The sequence below is a fragment of the Octopus bimaculoides genome, chromosome 11 (genome assembly GCF_046866305.1).
Source record: "Octopus bimaculoides isolate indiv1 chromosome 11, ASM4686630v1, whole genome shotgun sequence".
In the NCBI taxonomy this organism is placed as follows: Eukaryota; Metazoa; Mollusca; class Cephalopoda; order Octopoda; family Octopodidae; genus Octopus; species Octopus bimaculoides.
The window spans coordinates 53,921,882-53,945,040 of NC_142938.1; the positions used below are offsets into that span (position 1 = coordinate 53,921,882).

The 23,159-nt window shown below is 34.9% G+C and overlaps 1 protein-coding gene across 4 annotated transcripts in view; it reads left to right on the plus strand.

Moving 5' to 3' along the window:
- Positions 1 to 23,159, plus strand: part of LOC106876368 (bone morphogenetic protein 2) — a 316,795-nt gene that overhangs the window by 244,252 nt on the left and 49,384 nt on the right. The window contains exon 1 of one of the 4 annotated variants that reach the window (XM_089360026.1): positions 15,363 to 16,387. The exons of the other annotated variants lie outside the window; for them this stretch is intronic. Coding sequence (XP_089216152.1) covers positions 16,384 to 16,387 — 4 coding nt within the window. The 5' untranslated portion in view covers positions 15,363 to 16,383. Of the gene's footprint in view, positions 1 to 15,362; positions 16,388 to 23,159 lie in introns of those variants that run through there. 4 annotated transcript variants of the gene reach the window in all.

Here is a 23,159-nt window from a genome sequence, read left to right on the forward strand (position 1 = left end):
TGCAGAAACACAAGCTGATAGCTGCTACTTTGAAACTAAGTTCATTTAGTGTGAATAATGTTAGATCAACGATGTAGTTGTCGTCACTGTCAGGCGGCGCACCATCAAAGAACAGAAAGCTGATGTATTATCTAAGCAACCTGAAAATTAAACATTTTAAAGAAAGATAGCTGTTTTAGTTAAGGTTAGAGAAGTGATCGCTTCAGTTACACTTACATTTGTCTACCATATATATATATATATATATATATATATATATATATATATATTATGTGATCACATGACCAACCAGACTATCTGATATTATTACACATAGCTGGTCACAATGCGCTTTGCATCATTTTAGCCTTCGAATGATACCATCGTGCTAGCTATGCGAGCAGGCCAACATTCCCCTTCTGATCGAAAAGAGGACTAGTGCAACGTGAAATGAAGTGTTTTGCTCAAGAACGCAACGCACTGCCCGGTTTGAGAATCGAACCCACGATCTAGCGATCGTGAGTGCAACAGCCTAACCACTAGTGTGTGTATATGTATTTAACGCCGTAAGAATTATAAGTGTTCTTTCTTGGAATATTGTCACTGGAGACATCACAAATTTATAAATAAAACGATAAACGTCGCCCTTTCAAAGCCTAGCCAGGTTCATGGGCCCGGTTTCCCGGTTTCTATGGCGTATGTGTTCCTCCCAGCTGGACGGGACGCCAGTCCATCGCAGCGTTACACAAGAAACAGGAAGAAAGAGTGAGAGAAAGTTGGGGCAAAAGAATGCAAGGGTTGCCACCACACCCCTGCCGGGGTGTTTTCGCTCAATAAAAACTCACACTCTGGGAATCGAAGCCGCGTTCCTCCGACCGCGAGTCCGCTGCTCTAACCACTGGGCCATTGCGCCTCCACTACAAATTTATAAATAATAGTATGTAATAGCTGCTGGTGATTTTGTGAGCTTCTTTGACATGTCATTGTTCTTGCTGCAGCTACTATTGCTGCTGCTGCTGCTGCTGCTGCTGCTGTTGTTGTTGTTGTTGTTGACGACGACGACGACGACGACGCTGTACTGTTGTTGCAATTCATATTGCTACTATTAATTTTAGTTATTACTATGTCTGTAGTATTGTATGGTAGGAAATGGCTACGAAAGACGGTTTCACCTTAAAAACTTCTTACCTTTCTCTCTTCTTAAAAGAATTTTTCCTTTTAAGATTTTGGTCATATAAAAAATTATTCGATACAATAATGATTTTTTTTTTTTTAATCTTGTAAAAAGAAAAAGTACAAACTCACGGAGCTTCCAAAACACATTCAACTTCTGCAACAAACAATAATAATAATAATAATAATAATAATCCTTTCTACTATAGGCACAAGGCTTGAAATTTGGAAGCGGGTGTTAAGTCTATTGCATCGACCCCAGTACTCTACTGGCAATTAATTTATTTACCTCCGAAAGAATGGAAGGCAAAGTCGACCTCGGTGGAATTTGAACTCAGAAAGTAAGGACGGACGAAATACTACTAAGCGTGCTAATGATTCTGCCAGATCACCGCCTTAACAAAAACAACAACAGCAACAATAATAATAATAATAATAATAATAATAATAATAATAATAATAATAATAATAATAATAATAATAATAATAATAATAATAATAATAATAACAATAACGATAATAATCTAAGAGCTGTTAAAACTATGTAAGTACCTTCGATAATCGTAAGTTATTATATCAGGAATTGGTTATATGATTTGCCAGATAAAGAATCTTCACTGAATGTGAAACCCGAATTCCTACTAACCAAGACTAAATGTATTTCAATCTCTGCCATGTATAGGGCAGTGATCTGGCAGAATCATTAGCACGCCGGACAAAATGCTTAGCGGCATTTCGTCCGTCTTTACGTTCTGAGTTCAAATTCAACCGATGTCACCTTTGCCTTTCATCCGTTTGAGGTCGATTAAAATAAGTACTAGCTGAGCACAGTGGTCGATTTAATTGACTTAGCCCTCTCCCGAAGTTGCTGACCTTGTGCCAAAATTTGAAACCAATATATGCTGTGTATTGCGTTAAAGTTAGAATATTTTGACTATTTTAAAATATAATTTGTTGCATGGACATACCTTTATATTTATCGAGTGGAGTGATTCATTCCCTTCTGTGTTTGTAAAATCAGTTGATTATCAAAGATAATTCCTTAACCAGTTCCTAACATTAACGCAGAAGGAATTGAATTGGCTCCAATTTCCATTTATACTTTTTTAATGAACTTGGCTGAAGATCAATAATATTGTTTTCATTTTCATCACTCTTGGAACACAATTTTAGCTTTAATCAGGGTCCAAATGTTAAGATCATTAAGTTGATTCTATACTTGTGTTCTGTTACGATGTTAGGCGTAAAAAATGCCCCAATAGTTTTTTTTTTTAATTTTTTTTTTTAGAATGTTCTATGACACGAACACGAAAACTCTGGTTTAATTTATTCAATCCATTACTATCAAAAAAATAATTGTATGAAATATAAATAAAATATAATGTAATTGTTTAACTATCAAAAATGACTCCACCATTTCGTTTCATTAGAGGGAGTGCAACCCACAATAGTTCGTTTTGCTTCAAAATATTGATCTGTTTGAAAAATAACGGTATTAGATCCCAGATAAAAAACTTGTAGCTTCATGTCATCAAAGAATTGACAAAATTTTGAAAGATTTCCAAAAGATTGAGATATGGAAGTTTTCGATGAAAAGGTGTGGACTTTAGAAAAGGTTATAACATGTTAACATCTAGAAAGATGTTTGAACGCAAAACAATTCGCTTATGAACTTCGGAAAATAGTAAAATTCTGGTTCCATTAAAATCTACTACTCTGGAAATGAGATTAAGTAAAGGTAGTTAGTAATTATACTCCTCGAAGTGTCTCTCATATATTCACTATTTTGAGAATTTGTGCGTCCCACACCATTGTTATAGTGTGGAGGTAACATGATTAGGTTGTTGTTGTGTAGACATGGTCATCTTTAATTGAGAAAATCTCTATCAGAATAAACATTTCGGATAGACAAAGCTAAAATCAAATTTCGGACGGCACCTTATAGTCTTCCGTTGATTATGTGGAGGGCAGTGGGTGTCACATTCAAACCCTGTTACATTCGTTTTGCTGTTGCCTCTTCAAATTTGATTAAATTTGGTATTGATCGTTATTGCAAAAGGTAAAATGAACTCCATTAATGTGTAAGTGTTTTTTATTTAGATCAGATGGTGGTTTTAAAATGTTAATGTTCTCGTTAGGGCGTTGTCAGCTCTCAGCTAGTAAACTTGTGATAAACGTCGTTCCAATTGTAAAATTCTGTCCCTTTGTACACCCACGACGACATTATACGATGCACCTTTGCATTTTTTTTTAAATCTGGAGGTTTGACATGTAAGAAACTTGACTGCCATTTCACGCAGGGTTTTATTTTTTGCCTTTTGGCTTGACGGTTTCGTAATAATAGTCGTTTGTTCGATTATTTTCTTGGCACATTTTCTCAGCAACAGGGTCATCGAAATATGTTGTCGATTTAGTTCTTCTAGTATACAGATAATCTATATCTTTTGCAGAGATTATAGTTTCATCAATTTGACCTGGTTTTTCAATTATAATTTTAATTGGTTTCTGCGCTGATACACCGGCATTGATAGCATTAAATTGTCGCAAAGTTAAGTGTTGCTTCTAATTGTTTTTATACCCGGTGAAAAAGAGAGAAGAGAGAAGACCGGTGATTGTCGTGCGCTGACGACGGGTGAATACTCAGAAACCCGGTTCCGTGCGTATCACGTGTGGTCGAAGATGGAAAGGATGGCTTCCCTTTGCAAATACTGATAGGGCACAGAAAGTGTGTCAATAGCCAGCTGGGGGAGGTGTCCTCCTGGGGCTACAAGCTACAGTAGCATCCACCCCTAGTGGTTAGACACATTTAAGTGGCAAATATACTCCACGTTATATATATATATATATATATATATATATATATGTGTGTGTGTGTGTGTGTGTGTGTGTGTGTTAGAATGGAGGTAGCTGATGAAGGAAAATGTTCTCTATGTATCCTCTGTGTGTTCTGTACTCTGGTTATTATTATTTTTTTTGTCTACGTTTTTTTGTTTGCAATGTCCTGTACCCAGATATGCACCTATATATACAGGTAGACGTAGGTATGCACACACCTGTACGTATATATGCATATACTCATTTATTATTTGTTTTATATATATATATATATATATATATATATATATATATATATATATGATATAAATAATATATAAATATATGCATAAATGGCGGTGCCCCAGCATGGCCACAGCTCATGAGCTGAAACTAGATAAAATGAAAAATGTATATACATACATATACGTAATACCTACATATATATGTATATATACATGCATATATGAGTACAGGACGTCAAAAAAACGTGAACAAAATGAGAAACGAGAAAATAAAAAACAAAAACATAGAAAACGATATATATATGTATATATATGTGTGTGTATGTATGTATATATATGTATGTGTGTGTATATATATATGTATACATATATATCTATATATATATATATATATATATATATATATATATATATGTATATATATATACATGTATATATATATATATATATATATATATATATATGTATGTATATATATATGTATGTGTATATATATGTATGTGTATATATATGTGTGTATGTATATATATATATATATACAAATATATATATGTGGCGTGTGTATCTATATATATATATATATATATATAATGTTAGAGGTAATACTTGACAATTGTAAGCACCAGTGTATGCCAGCTCGTGGTTGAGGTGAATGAATAAATTGTAAATGCAAAAATAAAAACAAAAACACAAAGGATTCTGCGGTACACGTGTTTCAAGCTTTATAGTTTTATAGTTGTTACATCAGTGTATAATTGACAATATAAAGCTATCTTCAGCCGCAAATGTATGTATTCTCTCCCAAGAATTATATCACATAGGCGTTAAAGGAGGAAGAAAGGTGAGATATAAAGGAAGAAGAAAGGCGAGTGGCTTAGTGATAAGGGCATTCGGCTCACGGTCATATGGTAGTGAGTTCAATTCCCGGCGACGTGTTGTGTCCTTGTGCAAGACACTTTATTTTCACGTTTCTCCAGTCCACTGAGCTGGTAAAAATTAGTAGTACCTGTGTTTCGAAGGGACATCCTTGCCACACTCAGTGTCATGCTATTGGGCGTCTTTTGAGCTAGTATATAGCTTTTACTCAACTGACCCTGAATGGGAAGATCTTCAAACAGATCTCCGACTTGTTTTGAAGAATTTGTTGCAATTGATTCCTTAAATCCCAATGATGATCATATTCGTCACAAAATATCATGGAAAAAAAATCGCCGTAAACAATCGCAGTAATGAAGGTATAGGGATCCCAAATTTCAGGATTGCAGGTCTGGATTCGGCCCGGAATGTCTTTAATTTACTCACGGAGACAGCCTGATTCCAGAATGGTATGATATGCTGGGCGACGGCCTCTAGCTGTAAAGTTGAAAAAGTGTGACACACTGACATTCACATTTATTATATTATATTATATTATATAATACAAAAAGTGACGAGTTGGCAGAATCGTTATCCCACTCGGGCGAAATGCTTAGCGTATTTCGTCTACGGTTAGGTCTTGAGTTCGAATTCCGCCGAAGACGATTCTGCCTTTCATCTTGTCGGGTCGATAAAATTAGTACCATTTATATACTGGAGTCGATGTAATCGACTTAATTCATTCCCTCAAAATGTGAGGCCTTGTACTTCCAGTAGAAAGGATTTATTTTAAAGTTGAAAAAGTGTGACACATTTATCTTAGATATGTTTAATTTTGGAGAAACTTTATTTCAATTAAAGTGTAATTTATATATATGTGTGTGTGTGTGTGTGTATTAAACAAAGCAAAAAATAAAACAAAAATGATAGTGATCAGTATTTTGGCGACAGAAATTTCTGTCAAAGAGACACGGTTAAACAAGTTGTACATCATCTTTTTCTTTCTCTCACATACCCACTCTTTCTCTTTTATTATATTACTGCCACTTTCAACACTACTACTTTTAATAAAACATCTTCAATTCTCCCTAAATTTCTTTGTCTCTCTTTTTCTCTCTCTCTCCCCATCTCTGTCTTCGCTACCGCCCTCACCGTCTATATGCCTACTATTACTCACTCCATCATGAGGAATAGTAGGAGTGTCATTGAATAGTGAGACATAAGTTCTAAGTGTGACACACTGACACACAAAAATTAGTTTTTCGCACTTATTATATTAGACAGACAGACAGATAGACAGACAGACAGATAGACAGACAGACAGATAGACAGACAGACAGTCAGAAGGAGAGAGGGGGAGAGGAGAGAGATGTACAATTTTCATTTTGTGTGTGTGTGTGTGTGTGTGTGTGTGTGTGTGTGTGTGTGTGTGTGTGTGTGTGTGTGTATGCGTGCGTGAGTCTGCCCATTTGCTTCGTTTTAGTTCTACATCTAGCTTGAACATTTAACTTTTATTGCCCGTTCATTCTTCCTCTCTTCCGATTGGCTGTTCAATTCCAGAAAATAATTTATCTTTTCTGGTGTGTCTATCTGTTTGATATTATATCCGTTTACGCTATGCTGTCTGATTCTAATTTAGATAAATTAATACAGTGAAAATCTCAGAACTAGTCAATTGAATCTCTACACACGCACAGCAAGATTTTGCGATAATATATTTAATTCATAAAGAAATATATATATACCGAACGCCGTCCTTGTTGACCTTTGTAATGTATGAAGCAAATGACCTCCGAAACAGTCATCGATGGTTATCTTGAAAAAAAAAATTAAGCAGAGCCCTATCAAATGTAATATCAGCATGGCCGTACAGGCAGAAGTGCGGTCAAGCAGCCGATGGATAGAAATATCTGGCATCATAAATTAAAGCTAACATTTGACACGAGAGGTCGACACACCTTTCAAAATTCGATTTCATTTTGACATTAGATTCGCTCCAATGCTGTTCTGTAAAATAGTTTTTAAAATAAAGCAAAAATACAACAAAAATGTACTAGTCTAACTCGTATACTAAGTTTGTTCGAATACGAGTAAGGTTTGTGTGAGTGCGTTTATGCGGGTGCCTCTGTGTTTGTGTGTGGGAAGGCTCAACATTTCCCCCACTAATCTTTGTTAATGTCTACTTATGCATGGATGGCTATAGATTTCATTATATTCAATAGACTTTTCTCCAGAGCAGAAAGGAAATTATTTCTTTTCTTTCGTGTTATTTTCCACGTTTTTCTTTTCTTTTTTTCTTCTTCTACTTTTCCTTTTTATTTTTTTATTAACCTTATAATTTCAAAATCTACAATAACACAGTGGTTTCTTTTGAAACTATTAAATGGATTAAAAAGGAAAGAATTCCTAGTTCGACTTCCGTTTTGTTGAAGTCAATTCAAAAATTATTTACTTGTAGAGTGCATTGATTTGGTAGGAGGTTATTCGATACAGTGAAACTGACCGCTTTGTTGTTGACAACTAATCATAAGCTACTTAACAAGCTGTATAAAAATTGCCATTGTCTGTCTATATATATGTGTGTGTGTGTATTTTTTTAGATAGACACATATATATGTGTATATATGTATGTATGTATGTATGTATGTATATATATATATATATATAAAAATTTATTTATGAGGGTAGAAATGGATATTAATCAATTTGAACCAGTGGTCTAGCATATTAAAAAAATCCGAAGATTAAAATTATATTACATACAAAAATAAGAGGGATGACCAGCGAAAGTGGACTCCTATATGCTAGAAATAGATGCCGAATCATCTAACCACGAAAAAAATATATGTTCTCAGTAAAAATTCAGCGACACGACAGACTCTAAAAGGGCAAGACAAATGAAAAAATACTAAATAAAAACGATTATATATATATATATATATATATATATATATATATATATATATATATATATATATATATATATATATATATACATATATAATATAATATAATATAATATAATATGATATGATACAATATAATATTAACTAAAGTGTATTGGACATCAGGATTTATTTAAGAAGAAGCGCGAGACAAAATTTGAGAAACGCTGGCCTAAATTCTTGAAATCCTTCCCAAAAATGATTGCTGTTAAACGACTGGAACCAATGAAGGAAAGTTAACGAATTTATTGAACATACCCCAGTATGTTTCCATCAGCTTGTGTGTGTGTGTGTGTGTGTGTGTTGGGAAGGCCAGTGGTTTAGTGGTTAGAGTATCCGGATCACGGTCGTAAGATCGTGAGTTCGATTCCTGACGTCGTGTCATATCCTTGAACAAGACACTTTATTTTACTGTGCTCCAATCCACTTAGATGGGAGAAATGAGTTGTACATATAATTCAAAGGGCCAACCCTTTTCTCATTCTGTGTCATGCTGAATCTCCTTGAGAACTACGTTAAAGGTACTCGTGTTCATGGAATGCTCAGCCACTTGTACGTTAATTTCACGAGCAGGTTGTTCCGTTTCAACGGATCAGTTGGAATGCTTGCTGTCGTAACCAACAGAGTGCCAGTCTATGTGTGTGTGTTCTCAGCAGATGTGTATATATATTTATGCGCGCACGCTAACACACACACACACACACACACACACACACACACACAATGATGGTTTTGCTCTTATGTTTGGTTCCTTCTTGTAGAGAACTGAAAATTATGTTTGCTCAAAATCTCCCAATACACGTTTCCTTTTGTTTCTTACAACGAGGAATTGACTTACCCGAAATGTCAAAGTTCACTTATCTGCACAGCATACGAATTTATCCTATTTCACAAATTCTATTCAAATGTTTATTTTGCTGGTAAAAAAGGGGGGAAAAACTCGATTCTCTTTAGACTTGTAATATATAATTAAAGCTTTCATAACCAAACAAACATATAACAGAGACTCGTCACATGAACCTTCGAGAACATTGCCGTAAATATAACGGTCGACAATTCTGTATATCATTTATAAAACATAACCGTCTCTACAGCGACATTGCTGGTCTTGCATCCTGGGAGGCGCCATCCTGTGTTCAGGATCTTCCAAATACAAAGGGAAAAAATATGAAAACAATGAATATAATAAGCACTTTATTTTCCCATTTTCTGAAAATTTTTAAAATTATACTTACGACAGCGCCGACATTTAGCTTACCCGCGGCACTTTGTTTTTATCACATTTTATTTGTTTTATTTAATTATTTCATATTTTCATCATAATATAATATTATTTATTATATGTTACTTATTTGCATATATTTGTTTGCGCGTGTGTGTGTGCACATATGTGTGTGCCTGAGTGTGCGTGTATATAGTGTGTGTGTGAGTGAGACGGTGCATTATCTGTATGTCCTATGTCATTATGTATTATATACTATAAGTTAGGCATTCATTTCCTATAAATACCTTCATTATGTGTATTTTTTAAATTTTTATGCCATATTTATGCTTGTTTCTATTGCATGTAGTTGTCCAGACGTGTGTGCATGTACGCGCGCGCGTGTGTGCGTCTGGTGTGACATGCATGTACGTATATTTATGGTTGTATGCGTATATGTGCTTATATGTACATGTATGTAGGTGTTCGTACAGGAAAGGCTACATAAGCGCGTGGGTATATACTCACATACAAACACCCCTATACTCACACACACATATACGCGCGTGCACACACACACACACACACACACACACACACAGAGTTATATGTGTGTTTGTATGTGTCTGTCTGTCTATATGTCTGTTACGTATATATGTCTATGAGGAAGTGTGTGTGAATATATTTATAAAATATATAAGTAGGTAACGAGATAAATACAGAGGTAAATTTACATGGATACACATGTGTGTACACACACACACACACACACACACACACACACTCACATACATATACGTATATATATATATATATATATTTTATATATATATATATATATATATATATATATATATATATATATATATATATATATATATATATATATATATATATATACACATTCACAAAGGAATGAGCAGGTAGGTTTACAAAACATATACATATTTATTTAGAGAAACTGAAAATAGATACTTAAGGGAAAGCCGAATAAATCATAATAAAACAAAATAGATGTATTCTTTTGCACGAATATGTCTGTGTGTCTTTGGGAAGGAGGATAAAACCATGTCTATATGCGTCTGCGCGCACCTGTGTGTGTATTATATGTACATCTTTGTATGTGCGCGTGAGTTTAGAAGAGCATCCAGATGTAACAGCTGTGGGAGGGGGGAATCCTCCAGTATTCCTGGATTCCCTTTTTATAATTAGATTAACTAGGTTATTGACACGGATCATCATCACCATGGATGTAACGCTGTGCCATTAACGTGACACGAAACGTTGATTCTTTTGCTCGTTGGGTAACACCTTTCTGCAAATTGGTCACTGTTCTTTTCATAGCACAGGTGTATACCCACCTGCGCGGAGGAGGACCTTCATTTAATCTTAATATAATAAATATTGTTTTTTTTTCTTTTTATTTGCTTTAATTTATATTCGTTTCCTTAGTATTCATCTACCAGGAAATATGGATTTTTCTCCTGATCGTCTTCAGTCTCCCATAAACTGAACTTTCACTTCCATCTCAATACTGATGGGACGACACTAGCATATAATAGCTTTTTGCTATTCCTTCATTTGGTTCCAAGTTATACGACTGCGATTCTAAATGAACAGATTTTCCGCGTTCTCATGTAAAGTTAGGAACTGATTCAAAAAGCACGACAGCTACACCTTTATGTTCTCTCCTATTTTTAGTTATTTAATTATTATTTATTCCTGTAAAGAAGAAACTGTTTCGTAACAAAGAGACAAAGCTCCGGAACTTGTGAAAATTCATGTATATTTCTACTGTTCTGCTTATAGATTGTATTTGTATTCTGAAAAGCCTAGCTTGTCCAGATTGTCGCTTAGATATTTACTCACAAAACCAAGTTGCACCAATTAATATTAAGTATAAACGTGAATTTATAATCTGGTTATATAACAGAAGCTGGAGATTTCGAAACAGTAATCCGTATTTATCCTCCTTCGCTTTGATTTTCAAAGAAATATTCACACCAGCAAGGTAACTGGCCTTTATGTTGACACATATATTTCCTTGTCAGTCCCAAACAACAGTATCCGGCTTGCTATATTTACACTTGGTAGACGTTCTGCTGGGAATGTTCCACAAATATTCCTTGTGTTGATGTTTATGCGCGCATTGTGTTCCAAGATGATTCTTTATAATTTATCCCAAGACAGTATTTTTATCAGATGGTACTGTACATGGCTTTAGCGACAACGTCGTGTCGCACTAAAAGGTAGTAGCGTGATGACATTTTGAAGCAGCTGCTAATCACATGTGTGATGTCTCCCATATTTCCTCAGAAATATGATATAATCGACATTTTTGGTTGCAGCTTGATGCTCCAACGGCTTCATTGGTTCTTTTTGTTTATTAGGTATTTTGGAACATTCCACTCTTCTTCGATTGCAAATGCATAGCCTTCGAAGTGTGGTGTGATGTGATGTATATGCATGAATGTATGTGTATATGTTTGCATGCATACATGCATATATATATATATATATATATATATATATATATATATTCATAAACCTGTATATGCACACTCACACACACACGCAGATATATACATACGTACATACATATATGCATACATATATATATATATATATATATATATATATATATATATATATATATATATATACATAAATATATAAATATATATATATATACATATATATATACATAAATATACATATATATATATATACATATATACATACCTATATCTATATATACACATATACATATATATGTCTATACATACATATATATATATTTATATTTATACATACATACGTAGTCGCAGGCGTGGCTGTGTAGTAAGAGGCTTGTGTCCCAACCATATGGCTCCAGGTTCAGTCCAACAGCGTGCCATCGTCTTGTACCAAAGCCTCGAGCCGATCAAAGCCTTATGAGTGAATTTAATAGATGAAAACTGAAAGAAACCTGTTGTATATATGTAAGTGTATATTTATGTGTATGTGTTCTTGTTTGTTCCTCGCCACCGCGCCATCACTTTACAACCGACGTTGATGTATTTTTGTCCCCGTAAATTAGTGGTTCGGCAAAATAGTCCGATACAATAAGTCCAAGGCATCCAAAGAATACGTCCTGGAGTCGATTTCTTCGACTAAAACCCCTTAAAACGGCGGTGCTCCAGCATGGCCACAGTCAAATGACTGAAACAAGTAAAAGAATAAAAGAATACATATATACATGTGTGTGTGTGTTTGTGTGTATGCACTTGTGTGTGTGTGCGCGCGCGCGCCTGCATGCATGTATATATTGATATATACGCACTCATATATACACATATTTATGTACACATACATAAATACACAAATATACAATTTTACGATGTTCTTTGGTTACTTTGGCATTTTTGGTGTGAAGTCGTGAATACATTGCAGAGTTGCCGAAAAACATTCCAATATATTTAAAAACTTTTTTTTCTTTCTGTTAACCCTCAATAGTAATCGAAACTATCTATTCTTCAGTCAATAGTTAGTTTAGATCGCAGTTTGGACCCATGGTTTGGAATGCGTCCAAGAGCAACCCTTTTTTTTTTTTTTCCTATTGCAAAATTTCTAGAAGAAATGAATATGGTTTCATCTCGGTGGTCAATTTATGAGAAACAACCAAATATTGAAGTTTTCCTGTAGGTCAGTAGTTCTTAACTGGGGTCCATAGGACCCAGAGAGATCCATATAAGATTTTTGATTGTCTACGCAAACAAAATAGTAAGTTGGGGATCCACAGAAGTATGTTAAGTGTGCATGAAAAAAAGTTTGCTTTATATGTACTCATTGCGGAAAACAGTGAAATTTCTTACTCTAATCAACCTACACAAGTTAATGTGTGAAAAACAAAATAGAAATTCTGAAAGAAGTATTTATAAAATTAGGCTTTAAACATCAAATGGCTAGGGGTGGGCACCAGAATAGAATAGATAAAAAATGGTTGTGAACTACCGCTGTAGGCGTTTATGATAAGAGAACACCATATGATTTCTCAATTTCTTCTGAAAAAATAAATAAGGCAGCTTTCGTTCAATGATTCCTATTGTGTGAAGCACAACCAAAATATGTAATAGTTCTATCTTGATCCTTAAGACTTAACAGGCCGGTTACTCGGATTTCATGGCGTATAATTGGCCAGATCACAACATTCCCCACTAAACGGGGCTCGGCCCGTCGCATGGGTTACTCATTTAGATCTGAGTGGATTGAAGCAACGCACTATTCCTTCCGAGAATCGAACCCACAATTTAACGATCGTGAATGTAATACCCTAACCACTAGGCCACACGCCTTCGTTGGCCAGAATTATAATTCTGTGGCGAAATATTTCATACAATTTAAAATGCCCCTCAATATGTAATATTATAGATATTGTAGCTGCATCACAACATTTACTACGAACAGTGAAGTTACGAAGAAATATTTTCCTGAAAACGGATACCTATAGACCTGAAACAGACCTGGAGTAGAGAGGGCGTGAAATTGATAATGTCAAGAAAAAGACTTTGACTGACTAACCATACAATTAATCAAACAATCGATTAGTTAAGTGATTAAATTTTAACCAATTAACAAATAAAAATAAAGTGAGATAGAACCAGTGCGTGCGTTTATTATTGACATAATGATCCTCCTAAGATACAACAAAACCTGTTTCAACACATGAATTCACATCAAGAATGTTGCAAACCAGATACAAAAAGAAACAAATGTTAATTTTATTCAATTTTCGAAAATATTTATTCATTTAAGTCTTTAAAAACAAAAATTGCGGCTACAAAAGTTTATTGTTTTGTCAAAACGGATTGTGGTTGCAGAAGGTTGAAATCTGGCTGGTCTACAAATACCAACGGTATTAATTTGGTCAGAAAACTTGGAAGTGGATTCCATGATGGTAGCCATTGGAAGAGCGATTTCACATTTTGTAATTCGTTAGATTTTCTTTGAGTTTGTCTGGAATCTCCATTTTCCCACTTCAATATGTACAGGTACCGGGTAGTGTGTGTGTGTGTGTGTGTGTGTGTGTGTGTGTGTGTGTGTGTGTGCGTGTGCGTGCGTGTGTCTGTCTGTCTGTTTGTGTGTCTGTGTGTGTGTGTGTGTGTGTGTGTGTGTATGTGTGTGTGTGTGTGTGTGTGTGTAAACACCCCGTATCGAATCTGACGCCAAACATATCTTTAAGTTTGCACAACACTACATACAACAATACACTAACCAATTATGTCATTATTGATCGTTCATACCCTGCTAGACACAACTTTTTCTGTAACGTTTCTATTGATTTTTATGACTTTGATATATCGTAGTGATAGCAAATAAAAGTAAACGGATCTCTGTCAGCTTCCACGATGATTATTTAGATGTTTGTTCAACTGAAATGGCTACACATCGGATTAGCGTTTGACTTAGCATTACACACACACACACACACATAGAAACACGTGTGTGTGTGTGTGTGTGTGTGTGTGTGTGTGTGTGTGTGTGAGTGTGTGTGTGTGTGTGTAGGCGCAAGTGTGGCAGCGGATATGGTAGACGAAAACTGAAAGAAACCCGTCGTATATATGCTTGTGTGTGCGTGCCTTCATGTCTGCGTTTGTTCCCCACAGCCGCTTGACAACTGGTGTTGGTGTATAGCCTAGCGGTTCGGCATAACAGACCAATAGAATAAGTACCAGGCTTTGAAAAAGAAGCACTGGGGTCGAGTCATTCGACTAAAAACTTTTTCAAAGTGGTGCCCCAGCATGGTAGCAGTCTAATCACTGAAACAAGAAATATATTATATATATATGTGTGTGTGTGTGTATATATATATATATATATATATATATATATATATATATATATATATATATATATATTATAACACCAAATCTACTGAAGACAGATAGTGTGATTATGATAGAAAATTACGAGTCGGTTACGCACAACTTTGTGAGCAATACAAGTAAGACTAACTCATAAAGGATGTGATTTGAGAGAGAATTGTCTTCTATTACCAGATGATTGAGCGACCACGTGGGTGTTCCCCTCCACGAATTAGTCATTTTCTGTAGTGGCCAATGAAATAACAGGAATCAGGAAGTCACTATTATTGAAATATTTCCAACTGAGTTGCTTTCACCCCACAGATGATCTTCGCGGTTGTTGGTGTTTGATGTTGGCCAATTTCAGAGAACTTTACCATATTGTCTTCAGTTTGTGTGAGTGAACATGTGTGGGAGGGAGGTGGGGAGAGTGTGCGCGCCTGCGCTTGCCTATGTGCACGTGTGTGTGTGTTGTGTGTGTATATATGTGACGTACTTTATTGATAACCGGAAGAAACGAACCAATGAGGAAGCCTCTACGTTGTCGCTCAGCGTACTAAAAATAGCAGTCAAATCTCCATCTTTAAAAAAAAAAAAAGTAAGGACACATTAAATGATATATTATTCGAGACACTCTGTGCTTGAAACAAAAGACAGGATGGGCACAAATGGAATGCCTTTGATTTAAGTTCTGCTTGGTCAAAGTTGATTACGGGGCGGCGGTGGGAAGCTACACAACAACAACAACAACAACCACAAGGAAGGAATCAATTATTTGCCACATTAGATAACTCGGTTCACTTTCAAAACGCTATCTTAATAAACCCTGAAACAGCTCCGGCTGCCGCTGCTGCTACCACTGCTGCTGCTGATCTTCTCCTCTGCCTTCTTTTTATTTTATACCCCCCTCCTTCTTACATCTCCTTTCTCTCTGTCTCTCTGCCCCCCCCCCCCTTCTCTCTCTCTCTCTCTCTCTCTCTCGCTCGCTCACCCCCTTTCTACTTTTCTCCCCCGCCTTAACATACCTTTCAAGTTTACAGGTGTTACTCTCAGGTTTCACTTCGGTTTATTTTCGACGCAACTTGAAGGAAATATAGTTTAAATTTAAGTAATTTCCCTTCGCCCAGACCAATTCGGATATGCTTTGGAATTAACCGGAAATCGATGAGACAATCAATCACTGGTCATTTTTAATCGGAAAGTATTAATTCGGGAAATATCAGGAAAATACAGTGGATAATAAAATACTACAGGGAATTCCTCACAAGTCTTAAAATGTTACAAATCGTTGCTAATAAATACTGTCTGGATCCGTTGCCATTCTGATAATGAGTGAGTACCATTCTTGTTTTGAAATAAATGTTGAAAACTGTCTACATTCTAAAACTTAATTAATTCAATATATATATATATAAACCATGCTACAACACACTGCTCAACTCAATTTTCATTCGTCATTTCGTCATGTTTTTCTTTAACCCTGCAGGTCACCTCGATCGTACAAATCAAAAGTATTCTGTTCATATCTCTACAAAGCTTGTTTTTTTGTTGTTTCCTAGTCTTTTGTTTGTTTCTTTCTTTGTTTGTTTGTTTCTTTCTTTGTTTGTTTGTTTCTTTCTTTGTTTGTTTGTTTTTTCACTAATGTATCAAGGACTACTTTGTTCGATATACTCTTTCAAGACAGTAGGTTGGGATTTGAAGGAGATTTACCTGCTATTTCCAGTAGATGGATCCGTTTTATACATACTTCGCTTTTGGTCGTGCATTTTGTCATAGTTCTCAGCAAGTGTTAATAAAATGATTAAGTTGTTCAATCACTTAGTAATTTGGAACAAAACAGTTCCTGAGTCGACAACTATGAAACAAACACTAACTGCATACAGCAGACGATCGGAGTATTTTCTTGTAATCCCTTTTATGCCAGCTGTATTTCCGTTTTTGTGACAGTGTCGAGAGTGCCTTCCGCTGTCGAGTGTCAGTAAAGAAGGCGTGGAGCAACAAAAGAAACATTAAATTGGTTGACAACAATATTCCGTCTCTGCTGAGAAATATCAACAAGCAAAATGCTGCATTTGCAATTATCTCAAATCCCAAGGCAGTGATGTTTGGACATGCATTTGCGCATGTCTTTTTACGTGTATGTAAATATTTGCATGTATATTGATTATGTGTATGCGTATATATATATATATATATATATATATATGTGTGTGTGTGTGTGTGTGTGTGTGTGTGTGTGTGTGTGTGTGTGTGTGTGTGTGTGCGTGTGTATGCATGTATTTATGTACTATGTGTGTATTTGTATATTTCATGTGATCAACAAGATTCTTTATAAAAGTAAATGACGATTACATTTTAAAGTTAGAATACACGTTGCCATATACTCTACGAAGCTCTTTCATGGAATCTGCGGTTAAATGTTGTCATAAGTTACCGACCTACCTGGTGGCCCCAGCAGACAAAATGGAAAAAGACGCTGCCCCGGAGGATGGTGAGGAAGATGCGCTGAAACAGCCACTCTTGCGGACAGAAATGTTTCGATTTTCTAAACATGTTCTCTTCTCCCTCGAAAAAAAGGCAATATCAAATAGCAATATGTAATAAGTAAGTGTTTCTCCTTTACACATCGTGTTATGGATCGCTGTTTTATCGACTTGTAAATACGGTATTCCACATTCGCTTATTTCACACAGTTTATATGTATCTCTAACGTTTCGGTATTTCCAAATACTGGCATTTGCCGCAGAACAGAAGTATGGTCAGTTGTATCTTTCATCGTTTATCTTTTACTTGTTTCAGACATTAGAATGCGGCCATGCTGGGGCACCGCTTTGGAGAATCTTTTTTTAGCCGAATAAATCGACCCCAGTACTTATTCTTTTTTTAAAGTTTTTTTAAAGCTTGGTACTTTTTCTTTCGGTCCCTTTTGCTAAACCCTTCAGTTACTGAGAACGTAAACACACCAGCACCGGTTGTCAAACTGTGGTGGGGGACCCCGGTTGAGAACGTCTGATGTAGGGCCTCCAGGAATTGTTTCATTTGCTATGACAACAATTTTTATTATTGTGCTGCTAAGTCCCAGACAAACTGAGTTTGCGAATCTACGTCGATTCCACAAATGCAGCCATTTCTATCAACATGAATCTTACGTGATTTCATTGGTTCTCTTGATATCTGAGATGACTTGCTCCATGTCACCAAAACAATACTTTCACGATACACACATGCATATATAAACATATATAAACCTTGTGAAGGGATGGTTGCATGGTTGCATCCAAGGAAATACTCGTTCAATACCCAATATTTGGGGGGAATGAAATTCTCTTAAAACAATAAGTATATATAAAACATATAGTTTATATCCATTTAAAAGAAGAAAAAAAATGGAGATTAGGAAGTTCCTATTGTTTATTATTAACAACAAATTGGTCACCTTTGCTTCTTACAGCCATTTCAATTAATATTCAATAATTTAATTACAAATTAGATTTAATTGAAACGGCTATATGAAGCGAAGATGACCAATTTGTTGTTAATGATAAACGATTAACTTCCTAATCTCCATTTTCTTTTCTTCTTATATATATATATATATATATATATATATATATATATATATATATATATATATATACATTTATATATGTATGTAATATGTCTTTGTCTCTACCACAATCACTCGACAATGGGTGTTGGTTTGTTTATGTCCTCATAATCTAACGGTTCGGCTAAAAAGGAGATACAGAATAGATACAAGACTTTAAAAACTAAGTACCAGGGATCGATATGTTCGACTAAACCCATCAAAGTGGTAACCCAGCATGGCCACAGTCCATTGACTGAAACAAATAAAAAGAGAATATAATACCTCTATACCGTGTTTGAAGATAGTTTCATTAATTAACGTATAATTAAATACACTCTTTCAATTTCCAAACCTCAATAGACCGTCACTAATCTGTAGATTATTGATAATCTGTAGATGATCTTATCTTCCGCTGTTTTCCCACACATATATCATATCCATCCTATTTTTAAAGTTTCTCTTGTCTGTCCCTTGTCTAAAAATGTTAGCATAACAGTTTTTCGAATTCTTCCAATAACGGGGTTGCGTTTCTGCATGACCCTGGAAAATAGCAACATCATTAAATGCATGCATCTACGGTCGACCGGTTTGCTAGAATTGGCAAATATCTCCCTTCAAATCACATTGTATTAAAAGATACATGGGATAAGGTAGTTCATGATACAATGTGTGAAAAGAAAGATAGGCGGAGATGGTCATAGCTGAAGTACTTTTGATCGTAGGTTCGTTCAATCATTTTTGGGACTAAATAAAAACTTTACATACAACACACACAATGAACTGATGTGTGTCATACTGTTCTTACGCTTCCATAATGTCCCGTGCATGCCATCAACGTGATTTCTTTCACATTAAAATTGCCCTTATTCATATGCAATGTTCCCTTTCTACCATTCTGTCCTCTTTCTGCAACATTGAACAAGATATTTTAAAGAATTTATAAATTTTCATAGAAAGTTATCACAAGTTTTTCATCTTTCGTTCTACACACAAAATAATTACGCTTCTAAAACAATATATTTTATGACTTTTAAGTTATCTTTAAAGATATTCTATAGAACTTGTAACCAACACTAAAAGGTGCGACGTTTCGTTTACTTTCACTGTTGGCACCAAATTCTATAGAATATCTGTTGAGATTACTAAAAAGTGATTGAATCGTATTGCTAACACAAAAATATAGGACACATTATTGACTTACAAACCTTTAATATATTTCGTAGTATATAATAGTTGCTAAGCGAAATACTAATATTTAATATATTTTATGTTTTCTTAAGGCTGCCAGCTAGCAGAATCGTAAGCACGCTAAGCAAAATACTCAACGGCATTTCGTCTGTCTTTAGGTTCTGAATCCAAATTCTGCCGCGGTCGACTTTCATCCTTTTGGGGTCGATAACATAAGTACCAGTTGAGTACTGGGGTTGATGCAATCGACTTACTCCTCCCCCAGACTTGTTGGCCTTGTGCCAAAATTCGAAACCAATATATTTTATTCTGTTGTGTCTGGGAAGAGTCATTTTCTTATCGTGCCTTAAAATTTAACACACTCACCGTTAAAATTTCCACTTATTTCCACTCTAGAGAGTCAAGACTATTGAAAAGGTTGCAAGACGCAACGAAAATTTTAGGAAAATAAAAATAATAAGTGGAAATTTTAATGGTGAGTGTGTTAAATTTTAAGGCACGATAAGAAAATGACTCTCCCCAGACACAACAGAATATGCTTCAACACACGAAATCACATACAAAATCTTGCAAACCAAATCCAAAAACGAAATATATTTTATGTTTTCCTACAATGTTGATATGGTTGTGGTCGTGCTCATGTAACCATTGTCTTCCAATGTTTCTCTACTCTCATCATTCTCACTGTCCCTACGTTGTCTCCTGTAATTCTATAAAGTTCGGAATTCCATAACGTTGGCTGGTGTTCATTTATTTCTGTTTGACTTTGTGGTGTCTACAGTTCAAAGCTACAATTGTCGACCAAATGCGTTTCCTCTTAGATTTGTCATATTTTGGTGTCACTCCTATCGTCGTCTTTAAAAGTTTGTATGAAACTGTGGGTGCGTTCTAACATGAACAGGTATATCTATGTGTGTGCGTATGTGTCATATATGTAGATATACATATGTGTGCGTATGCATATGTATATATATACACATATATGTTTGTAACTGTGTATATATTAATATATATATATATACACACACACACACACACACACACACACACACACATATATATATATATATATATATATATATATATATATATATAAACAAATAGTAAATGAGTATATGCATATATACGTACAGGTATGTGCATACCGACATCCACCTGTATGTATAGGTGCATATCTGGGTACAGGACATTGCAAACAAAACGTAGACGAGAAAACACACAAGCCACATAGAGAACATTCTACTTCATCAGCTACCCCCGTTTTAACACCGGCGTTTCGAAGATATATATATATATATATATATATATATATATATATATAGCGTGAGAGAGTTAGGGGTTGGGGGTACAACCCACTAAGGGATAGTATCTATCCAGTATACTGCTGGGAGGGTACCCAATTATTGCTACACTAGTGCTATACTAGGTGCGATCAATGGGAGCGGGTAAAAGTGGAGGTTTTACCCAAAATTTTATATATATATAAATGGGTGTGTGTGTGTGTAGAAGCGTTCGAAAGTCGGCAACTTGGAACACAGATTAATATGTAAAATCGATTTTCAATCAATCATGTTGTTTTATTGACTTGAGTCACTGGACCGCGGTCGCGCTGCGGCACCCACTTCAAGAACATAGCTCGTTATATGCATAGCGGTTCGTATTTCACTTTTGTACCTGTTATATACCGAAGTATTTGTCGAACATCTTGAGTACGGAACGTATAGGCTCACTATATAAACAACACCGGTTTACGATATTTGCAAAAATAAATAGAAATGGCTTTCTGATAATTTCTCCATTTTAACGATTGAACGTTTATAAATTATTAAGTATTTGCAATTATATATATATATATATATATATATATATATATATGTGTGTGTGTGTGTGTGTGTGTGTGTGTGTGTGTGTGTGTATGTGTATATATATATATATATACATACATACGTTATATGTGTATTTATACATATACATACACATACATATGCTATATGTATGTGTGAGTGTGTGTGCGCGCGCGTGTATACATATATATATGTTTGTATATATGTGTGTGTGTGTTTGTGTATATCTATCTATATCTGTCTATATATGTGTTGTTGTTGTTGTTATTATTATTATTAATTTTTTTTTTTTTTTATACGGAGATAACGAGACAAACAAACGGTATATTGAATATGTTTATTATATGTCTTATATGAGTAGTTATTTTCACTACTAAACCCTTTGGATGTGTATATTTTCTGTTGGGAAGAGCAAACATACAAGTATAATTCTATGTGTATGTATACAGACAGCCTCATACATATGTATATGTGTATATATCTGCCAATCAATTTGTTTACCATATAAATATATAGATATACTTGCTTGTAAAATAGGACGTGTGCGTTCAATAATGTAATAATACAAAGAATATATATACATGTATACACACATATATGTACATACTTACATCTACATGTGTATATACATGCATATCAGGGTACAGGACGTTAGAACAATAAACTACAGACAACGGAACGAACACATAGGAAAACGGAAAGCCCCTTGGAATATCCCTTCATCAGCTGTCTCTATTCTAAACGTCTAGATAGAATAGAGACAGCTGATGAAGGGATATTCCAAGGGGCTTTCCGTTTTCCTATGTGTTCGTTCCGTTGTCTGTAGTTTATTGTTCTAACGTCCTGTACCCTGATATGCATGTATATACACATGTAGATGTAAGTATGTACATATATGTGTGTATACATGTATATATATTCTTTGTATTATAGATATACTTGTGCGTGCGTGCTTGTGTGTGTGTGTGCGTGTGTGCGTGTGTGTGTGTGTGTAGACACACACTGGCAATTATATATGTCTCTATCACATATGGATCTATCTGTCGTCTCTCTTATCTACTTGTTTTACCGTTCCTCTATTTTCTTATATTAGCCTAACTATTAATACACCTATCCTCTTTCTTCCTCACTAACTATCCATCTCTATAAAAAAAAAAGTTGTTTCCATTTACTTCTGTGTAAAGTAACGCATTCTGTAAAATAACAGATTCTATAAATTAAAGATGTATTCCATGTTTCGATGACATTGACAAAATATTTGCTTGTTTCCATAAACTAAGTGTTTTTATAACGCTGTCTCTAATTTTTTCTTTTCTTTACTTTTTTTCTTTGTTCGTGTGGTTTTGCGTTTATAATTTCTTTCGTTTCTATAATGTTAGGATAATATTTGGATAACGAATCGCCGGTTTCTCAAAGATTCCCCTAATATTTCAGTGTTGCTGCTATCAGAATAAATTACACTAGTTATATACTGTTTTTTTTA